The sequence below is a fragment of the Chiloscyllium punctatum genome, chromosome 44 (assembly GCF_047496795.1).
Source record: "Chiloscyllium punctatum isolate Juve2018m chromosome 44, sChiPun1.3, whole genome shotgun sequence".
Classification (NCBI taxonomy): Eukaryota; Metazoa; Chordata; class Chondrichthyes; order Orectolobiformes; family Hemiscylliidae; genus Chiloscyllium; species Chiloscyllium punctatum.
Genome location: NC_092782.1, coordinates 41,969,161 through 41,979,342, shown reverse-complemented (window position 1 = coordinate 41,979,342; position 10,182 = coordinate 41,969,161). Strand labels below are relative to the sequence as shown.

At 44.4% G+C, this 10,182-nt stretch overlaps 1 protein-coding gene across 1 annotated transcript; it reads left to right on the top strand.

Annotated features, from left to right (window-relative positions):
• Window positions 1-594: 594 nt before the first annotated feature.
• Window positions 595-9,829, top strand: LOC140466645 (lectin-like). The gene is made up of 5 exons (XM_072562082.1): window positions 595-649; window positions 2,421-2,572; window positions 8,406-8,546; window positions 8,629-8,737; window positions 9,741-9,829. The coding sequence occupies exons 1-5, from the start codon at window positions 595-597 to the stop codon at window positions 9,827-9,829; spliced, it is 546 nt and encodes a 181-aa protein (XP_072418183.1).
• Window positions 9,830-10,182: the final 353 nt, after the last annotated feature.

Here is a 10,182-nt window from a genome sequence, read left to right as displayed (position 1 = left end):
AAGAGTTTATGCTCGAAACTTCAACTCTCCTGCTCCTCGGATGCTGCCTGCCCGGCTGTGCTTTTCCAGCAGCACACTCTTCGACTCGGGTGTTTGGTGAAAGCTAAATGTGATGACACTGTAAATATTCTGATTGAAAATATTCATTAATTTCAGAGCTTAGAAATACATTCACTTCCAGCCTGATTACAGGGGTCAGGAACGATGAGTACAGTTTCCTTTCTCACTGAGCTGTTCCAGTGCCACGTTGTACAATTTAATGTGTAACTCCAGGAACATTCTCATGGTTTCCAATCCTTTCTGCGCTGAGCTGCCAGTCTCTGATTGGTCAGCAGGAATTTGGACATCATTGATTCTCGAGTCAATTGGATCTGATTTCAATGGTCCCATCCTTCTTCACTGTCTGCTATATATATTGAGAGTAAGACTTGACACCTCATCACTCCAGACAACGGGGAGAGAGAGAGAGAGAGACGGAGAGGGAGAGGTAAGGAGAGGAGCAGGAGAGCCCCATCTTAACTGTGAAACCTGGACACTGATATTGAATCATTTTTGTTGTGTTTCAGGTGAGGGGAAAGGAACTTCACTGCAGACATGATGCTGCTGATGGGATTGGTGCTGAGTACATTGATGGTCAGAGATGTTGCAGGTAGGGTCAACCGAACATTGTGTGTGAAGACAGGTTAATGCTGTGAGCTGAGGGGTTAATGGATGTCCTGTTGTGTGAATGAGAGAGAACAGACAGAGATGGTATCTTGAGGAATCTCTGAAAGTGAGCAATGACCAAACCATTGCCATGTGTTTGATATTCTACACATTCCACATTCACTGTCTGCCCTCTCCCCATATGGGCACAGCATGCTTCACCATCCCACCTCATTTTACTGCCCCTCCCCCTCCTGCCTGTGTGTACCCATGGCACATGGCAATGCCCAGCCCAGCTTTCTCTCTTAGTCTGAGCCCTCATTCCCACTCTCATCCCACTCTCCTGCTCCCTCTCCATGAATTCATTTTCCACTCAGTCCAAACCTACTCTCCTGCTCACCGCTCAAATGCTTTAATAGACTCCCACAGACTAATCCCTTTCTATTCTCACTCACAGAGACCCATTACTGACTCACTCAATCTGATCCTATTCTCACATTTCCTCCTCAAACGTATCTCACTCAGTTATCTCCTGCTGTGCTGACTCCCCGTGTCATTTAATACCCAAATCAATCGAATCCCACTATCCTGCTCATTCCCCACAGTCATTAATATTCACCCAGTCCAATCCTATTCTCCCCCTCATTTCCAATACACTGCCATTTTTAAGAAGCTCCCCCATTCCCTTTTTTAAGAATTAAAGATCAGTTTATGGCTCAGGATTGCACTGCCCCCCCCCACCCCCCTTCCCACCCCACCACCACCACACTGGAGGAAGAGCACTGTCTGTGAGAAGGTGGAGAATGAGACCTCATAAATACTGATAGTGGGCAAGTGACAAGTGTTGGAAGAACTGACCAGGGTCTTGCAATTCTGAATGGGGATGGGAATGAATGAAGTGGCAGAAATGTGAGGTGATAATGTGAACAATGTGGAAGTCTGGGAGGATAAGGGAAAGGCAAACGTAACATGATTCTTGGAAGGAACAGAAGGAATTGGGGAAATGGGCGAAATGGGACAGTTGAAGGGACTCACTGTGGAGTGAGCTCTCATTTTGGGAAGAAACAGGAGAGATATCAGAAACACTGGTATTGACCGTGGCATCATCAGAACAGGACAGACAGAGAAACCGAATGGAACAGACTCCGTACAGAATGTGCCATGGGAATAAGTGTAATGATGGCATCAGTGGGAGCTGGGGCATTTATCCAGTTCTGCCATTGACAGTGTCACCTCAGAAATAGAAATGTTGAGGAAGGGGGCAGCCCGAGATGAACCATGAGGGCAAATGATGGGTGAACATTTGGAATAAAGTTGATGTTATTTTAAGTGAGTTTATAAAATATAAGCTCGTCACTAACAAATCAATCAAGGAATTCATGAGAATGGCCTCCTCCAGAGTGTTGAGAATGTGAACCTTGCCATTACTCGGTGTACCAGAGGCTGACTGTACAGCCCCATTGGGGGGAATGTAGACAAGCCGAAGGGAATGAAGTGATTTGGTGGTAGTGTTGGAGGAAGTGATCAGAATGGTAGGAGACCCCTGTAGGAAATAAACACTGTCTTTGACTAACTGGACCGAGCAGCTTGTTTCTGTGCTGCACTTTCTCTGTATTTCCACATCAACAAACAGTATATGTGAAGGTTATTGCAGTCAGGTGGGAAGTCTCACTCTGAGGCAGGACCCATCGACCATGTGCTCACCAGTTTCTAGCCTCATGAAGGGGAAATGAACTGTGAATGATGTAATTATTGCAGCTTATTGTAATTTGCAGCTGATGAACTAACTATGCAGAATTCAACACCTTTGGATCAGAACCTTCAACAATGTAGTCCCCTGGCCAAAGGGTATTGTTCTGATGGCTTCATTTATTTTGGTTATTGCTACAAGTTTGTTCCTAAGAAAATGACTTGGATTGATGCTGAGGTAAGTCCTTGGAATCTCCATTGTAAGGTATTGGGTTTGGAGTTGTGACATTGAATCCGCCGGAAATGAAGGGTCCCTTAACAGAACAATTTTGCCATAAATGAAAAATGCATTGTACGAACCAAGTTTTAAGATTGTCGTGTAAAAATTTTAACTTAAGAATTTTCTTCTTTGGATACTTCATGTCAAAATGATTTTCTGTATTTCAATCGAATATACTGTGACTTTACACATGTATTGTTGTAATGATGCTCATTAAAGTTCATTGTTCAGATTGTTTGTGATTACAATCTGTTTTGCTAAAACATGTGTTTCTTCAATATGAATTAGCTTTAATGTGATTGAAGAATTTAGACCGTTATTTGTAGAATGTGAACTTTCCTTCCCTGTATTGGCTATAACACGATCTCGGTCCCATCAGTTTAAATATTGCGGCTGTTGTGCGATTTTCTTACAACGTGAGAATGGAACCACCGTGTTATATCAGAACCAACTTGTATTATGCTCAACTTTGAAGTCAGTCCCATACTTTATAGATCATTGCATTCCAGAGACAGAAAGGTGATTCTAGGAACTAAATCCCTTTCAGTTATGAAGGTAACTCTGAGAAAGGAAGTTGTTTTGCTATTAAAATGCTGAGAGGAATAGATATTGCTGGGGAGTATCCAACCTGCTCGACAGGATTTCCACAAACTCCAGAGCATCGGAGGCTGAGGGGTGATATTATAGAGGTTTAAAAAATCATGAGGGACATGGATAGGGTGAATAGACAAGGTCTTTTTTCCTTGAGTTGAGAAGTCCAAAAGGAGAGGGCAGAGGATTAATGTGGGAGGGAAATAAGAACCCAAAGAGCAACATGTTTTACACAGAGCATTGTGTGTGTATGGAACAAGCTGCCATAGGAAATGGTGGAGGCGTGTACAATTAGAAGATTTCAAAAGCGTCTGCACAGGCAGATAAATAGGAAGGGTTCAGAGGGATATGGGCCAATTGCTGACAAATGGACCTCGGTCAGATGGGGATGTCTGGTCAGCACAGATGAGTTGAACTGAAGGCTGTGTTCCCATGCTGTATGACTCTATGACAAGTGGATAAGGCGGTGAAGAAGGGTTCCAGTCTGCGTACCTTCATCTGTGGGGGCACTAAGGATAAAACTGGGCAATTCACTTTGCAGCTGAATAAAACTTCAGTTAGGCCGTATTTGGACTATTGTGTGCAGTTCTGGTTGCCACATGATAGGAAGGATGTGGAGACTTTGGAAAGAGTGCAAAAGAAGTTTATCAGGATATTACTGCATTGGAATGTAAGGAGAGATAAGACATACTTGGATTGTTTTCAGGAGAGTATCAGAGGCTGAGAGGTGACCTGGCAGAAGGATCTAAAATTATGAGAGACATGGATATGGAGGATAGTCAGAAGCCATCTCTCAGTGTGAAAATGTCAAATATTGGGTGCCATAGATTTCAGGTGAAGTGGGAAAGTTTAAAGGATATGTGCAAGGCAAGTTTTTTTTATACAGAAGGCAATCGGCACCTGGAACACACTGTCAAGGGAAGTCATTGATGCTGATAGGTCTTCGAGCTATTTAGACAGACACATGACCAGGCAGAGAATAGAGGAAACCTCCAAAATGCAGGCAGATGGGAGGAGTCTAGAATGACATCATGGTCATCACAGAAATGATGGGCTGAAGGGCCATTTCCTGTGTTATGTTGTTCTGGTCTATGTTTGGATTTGTATTTAAATGTTGTACCTTCCACTGATACCATGTGACTTCATCTTTTGTACCAGTCTGCCATGTGGAACCTTGTCAAAGGCTTTACTGAAGTCCAGGTAGACAGCATCAGCCACAGTTCCATCATCAATCTTCTTTGTCACCACCTCAAAAACATGATCAAGTTAGTGAGGCATGATTTCCCACGCACAAAATATACTCTCATTGAACATTTTTCATACTGAGGTAAACAGGTTTTCCTGTATGAAGTGGATTAAGGGTTACAGGGAGAAAGCAAGAGAATGGGGTTGAGAAACGTATCAGTCACGATTGACTGGCAGAGCAGAGACGATGGGCTGAATGGACCATTAAATATAAGGAGCAGATTTTAGACCAATGGTCTTAAAACTAATAAATCCAATTGCTTCTGCATACATATCAAACTTGTCCCTGAGAAACTCTTCCAATAATTTCCCTACCACAGAGGCGACACTCACAGGACAGTAATTTCCTGGATTTGTTCTCTTGCCTCCCTCAGTATTCTGGGATAGATTCTATCAGGATTCAGGGGCTTATTTACTTAATACTTTTTAAGAAGCATAACACCTCTTCCTTTTTAACAGTAACATGGCTGAGAAACTTAACACTCCCTTCCTTGAGGTCATCCTCCACCAATTCCATCTTTTTGGTGAATACTGCCACAAAGTATTCATGCCGGACCTGACCTACCACTTCTGACTCCACACGTAGATTCTCTCCTATGTCCGTGAGTGGGCCAACCCTTTCTCTGGCTACTATCCTGTTGCTTTTTATATATGTACAAAAAGCTGTGTCTTCTTCTTAATCCTGGTTGTGAATGCCTTTTCACAATGTTGGAATTTTTTGAAGAGGTAACAAGTAGGTTAGACCAGGGGAACCCAGTGGATGTGGTCTATCTGGACTTTCAAAAGGCCTTTGATAAGGTGCCACACGGGAGACTGCTGAGCAAGGTGAGGGCCCATGGTGTTCGAGGTGAGCTGCTGGGATGGATTGAGGATTGGCTATCTAACAGAAGGCAGAGAGTTGGGATAAAAGGTTCTTTTTCAGAATGGCAGCCGGTGACGAGCGGTGTCCCGCAGGGTTCGGTGCTGGGGCCACAGCTGTTCGCATTATATATTAATGATTTGGATGAGGGAACCGGGGGCATTCTAGCAAAGTTTGCCGATGATACAAAGTTAGGTAGACAGGCAGGTAGTACTGAGGAAGTGGGGAGGCTACAGAAGGATCTAGACAGGTTGGGAGAGTGGTCCAGGAAATGGCTGATGGAATTTAACGTGAGCAAGTGCGAGGTCTTGCACTTTGGCAAAAAGAATATAGGAATGGACTACTTTCTAAATGGTGAGAAACTTAATAAAGCCAAAGCACAAAGGGATCTGGGAGTGCTAGTCGAGGATTCTCTAAAGGTAAACATGCAGGTTGAGTCTGTGATTAAGAAAGCGAATGCAATGTTGTCTCTTATCTCAAGAGGGTTGGAATATAAAAGCAGAGATGTACTACTAAGACTTTATAAAGCTCTGGTTAGGCCCCATTTGGAGTACTGTGTCCAGTTTTGGTCCCCACACCTCAGGAAGGACATACTGGCACTGGAACGTGTCCAGCGGAGATTCACACGGATGATCCCTGGAATGACAGGTCTAGCATATGAGGAACGGCTGAGGATACTGGGATTGTATTCGTTGGAGTTTAGAAGATTAAGGGGAGATCTAATAGAGACGTACAAAATAATACATGGCTTTGAAAAGGTGGATGCTAGAAAATTGTTTCTATTAAGCGAGGAGACTAGGACCCGTGGACACAGCCTTAGAATTAGAGGGGGTCATTTCAGAACGGAAATGCGGAGACATTTCTTCAGCCAGAGAGTGGTGGGCCTGTGGAATTCATTGCCACGGAGTGCAGTGGAAGCCGGGACGCTAAATGTCTTCAAGGCCGAGATTGATAGGTTCTTGTTGTCTAGAGGAATTAAGGGCTACGGGGAGAACGCTGGCAAGTGGAGCTGAAATGCGCATCAGCCATGATTGAATGGCGGAGTGGACTCGATGGGCCGAATGGCCTTACTTCCACTCCTATGTCTTATGGTCTTATGGTCTTATGGTCTTATGACTCCCTTTAGCCTTTCTAATTCCTCGCTGAAACTCTTTTCTAATTTCCTTCAATACTTCAAGGACTTCATCAGTTCGCATACGTACACTTCCTTTTACTTTTTGACCAAGGTCATAATGTCTCTGGTCATCCAAGGTTCATGTCATGTGCCGTATTTATCATTTGTTCTGCCAGGAATGTGCTACTCCTGAACTTTTATCAGTTGACATTTAATATACTCCCATGTGTCTGATATACTTTTACCATCAAACAGTTCGATCCATGAGTATCTTTCAACACACAGTATGGTCATTACTCCTGATTTGCTCCCCCACTGAAACTTCACTCACCTGGCTGGACTCATTTCCCAAAACCAGGTCCAGTATCATCCCTTTCCTGGTTGGACTGATCACAAATGGTGTCAAGAAACCATCCTGAATGGTCCTGGCAAATTCTGCCCCATCCAAGTCTTTAGCATGTAGAAAGCCCCAGTCAGCATCGGGGAAGTTAAATTCACTCACTGCAACGTAACATCTTGCCTCAATCACCATCACCCAGCCCATCCCCTGACACCACTGACCCCGCAAACCCTCAGTGCTACCAACTCACTCGCTCAGGGAACCTCTGCACCTGCACCAAAAGTAGCAGCTGTGTCACTCACTTTCATCTCCCACAATTCCTGATGCTCTCTCATTACAGACAGTAACAGCTCACAATAGGGCAGGGAGAGTGAGGACGGGCTGGTGGGATGCTCAATATCCAGCTCCTGAGCATCCTGACTCTGACCGCCCCGAGCAGCTAATTGGCCATGTCCCAGCCCCTGGGCTGGTATTGGAGGCTGCCCTTGCCTTACCGTGCTGGGACCCCCTGAGGGAAGGCTGTCTCCTTTGACCAGACTGAGAACTGATCACAACCAGGACAAACTTCCCAGCTTTGAGTCTGTATTAAACAGCACAGCTGTACTGCGGGACTGTGAGCTTGGGATCTCTGCCTGAGGGACAAGGCAGGAATGCTGTGCATATTGAGAGAACTGTTCTTAAAGCGAAGGGAATCAAAGGGAAAGTGTGAGAAAGTAGGTGTTGAGTTGGATGATAAGCCATGATTACTTTGAAGGGCAATGTAGACTCAAAGGGTCGAATAGCCTATTCCTGCCTCTACCATCTAGGTTTCTATGTTTCCATTCCAGTGCGTGAGCACTCAGACAGAGAGCCAACAGACTGAAGATGCAGCCTGGTGCAGTCCAGCAGCTGGTGTCTGTCCCTGAGCACACAATGTCTTTGCTGCAGCGTTACAATGGTAGGTGTCAGTGTGTTGCTGAGGTGCAGCATTGAAAGGCAGAAGCACAATGTAAAGGGATTGGAGATGTACCATGAAGGATTTTAGACACTGGCACATGTGAGATGTCTGTACCTGTGGACATGGGGCACATGTGGTAGTACCCATGGAGTGTGTCAAGAGATATTTGAGCCTGGTGTCCAACATGAAGGCCCTACTGGGTTGAAGTTATCAGGTACTCACTCTCCATGTTCTGAATTTTCAGCATCTTGTTTGATCCTGGCAGGTAATAGGATGGGAAGCTGTATATTAGTGATGCAAAGTGTGCAGTTAACAAAGCTTATTCCTCCTTAATAAGCAATTTATCACAACCCAGGGAGAATCTCCCCTTATTGCCCAGAACACAGTTTAAATTTGCAGAGAGTTCTTCCTGATATTGAGATAGGCCTTGATGGACCTCCCACATGTTTCTGCCACATTTCTCCACATTCTTAAGAAGCCACAATGAGATTGGTCCCAAATCCTCAGCCTCAGTGTGGCACCACTCACTGAAGGTTGGACTCAGTCCATATTAGGTCCTTGTGGACATGTAACAGGCGGTTCTAGTTTCATTGTCTATATTCTCCAAAATAAGAGTTTCTTCTTTGAACGTGGTCAATTGTTTTGTTCCAATATTCATGTAACACTGCAACAAGTGACAAATTGCCTTTCTTATTTACTCCCAAGCTGCATTGCCAACACTTGGCTCCAGGCGGCCATCTTGCTTCCCTGCACGGGATGGAGCAGAACAAAGTTCTTGCAAATATGATACATAACTCCAAAAATAAGTGTTCTCCGATTTGGATCGGTTTGAATGACGTTCACAAGGTAATGTTGCTTGTCTTATTGCACCACATTATTAGGGTGAGAAAGTTATATCATGTTAAATGATCTGATCTTACTTCCACAGGAGGGGACTTTCCAATGGAGTGATGGATCTGCATTAGATTTTATATTTTGGATGAAAGGTGAACCCAGTGATTCAGGTGGAAGAGAGGACTGTGTGCAGATTTTGTTCAGTAAGTCGATGCATTCCAGTGTGATAGAAATTGTGGCCTTCAGGAAAATATTTCCTGGCAATTGGTTGATTGGATTAGATTTGGACAGGACTCCATTTCCTGCTCCATTGGCAGGAACCTTACGGGTAAAACTGTTCAAAGGAGGAGAGTAATGGGTCCTGAGATTTGGAGAGTAGAGCACCTTCTGGGAGTAATATTAAAGTTTTCTCCTTCTGGTCAATTGTCTGGAACCCACAGTGACATGGTTATACCAGCACCAGCCTTGGAACTGGTGCACATTTAATGAGCTGATCCTGACACATACCAGGCTGCAGCCATGCTCCCAGTGAGCAGTACACAACATTCGGAGGAACAGAATCAACCGTCCCAGATCCAGCCCTCACTTTACTAATGTACCACATACCCCTCCCCCTCTCCGCAGGATTTGACTCCCTGATTTAAAATATATAATCCAGATAGATTATTCTAACCTGAAATCCCACGGACTGTACCAATTATTTGAAGTCTGTGCCGTGGGGAAGGAGATTGTTTAACCCTGTGGAGAGTCTGTGCTGTCCACATACAAAACAGATTCTAAATCCAGTCCAGAGTAAACTCAGGAAATCAGACAGGTTCTTTCCAAACCACGCACCTTGTTGGATTTTATTGCTACTTATCCAGGTCTGTCTGGTTTACTCTGGATATTAACAATGTGATGGACCCAATTGTCCTTTATTGAAGCAAGGGAGCCAAAACATTGCAGCAAAACTATGATGACTTCACAAGCTTATTGTTGCACTGACCTGGATACAAGTGACTCGGATAACATGGACCTGTAACATGTGATCAGCCTGCTGCATCTCAGCCTGATCCTGAGAGAGCTCACTATCACCCTGGGGCTCATTCCCTTATACTTCATTTCCTTGTCAGCAGCCAGTGTGATCATTGATGGTCCCACAACAGAGAATGAACCTATCACACAAATATTTGTCTGGTTTATTGAACTTGTCTTCCTTCCATCCAGGGAAATCAGTTCAGTGGAACGATTCACATTGCTATTTGCGCTTCTGTTCCCTTTGCTCCTACAAACTGCCGCCTCCCTGCTGCGAGTGAAAGAATCTATCGCTGCTCCCTGGATCCTGTCTGGGATGTGGATGTATTGCCTCAATCTGCTTGTAGTTGCGATCACAGCCAATGATGACTGTACTGACTTAGTTTCACAGCCAAGAATAAAAATTGCATCATGAGTTGTGTGTTTGTTACTGTGAGTCTAGTTTATAGCAGCCTTCCTGTCCCACTGATGCTTTCTACCCATCTGTCCTTTCAATCCTATACTGGGGAGGAGACAGCAGATCAGGGACATGGATAGTTTATAATTCATTTCCACAATGTGAGTATTACTGCAGGGTCCAACTCTATTCCCCTTTGGGAAGGTGCTGGCTGTGAGCTTCCTTCTTGAATTAGTG

Bases quoted from the DNA above. Each gene is read 5' to 3' on its own strand.
- LOC140466645 (XM_072562082.1), top strand. From the start codon at position 595: ATGATGCTGCTGATGGGATTGGTGCTGAGTACATTGATGGTCAGAGAT. The intron at 2,573-8,405 runs GTAAGTCCTTGG...TTTACTCCCAAG, and splicing joins TGACTTGGATTGATGCTGAG to CTGCATTGCCAACACTTGGC. The intron at 8,547-8,628 runs GTAATGTTGCTT...TTACTTCCACAG, and splicing joins GTTTGAATGACGTTCACAAG to GAGGGGACTTTCCAATGGAG.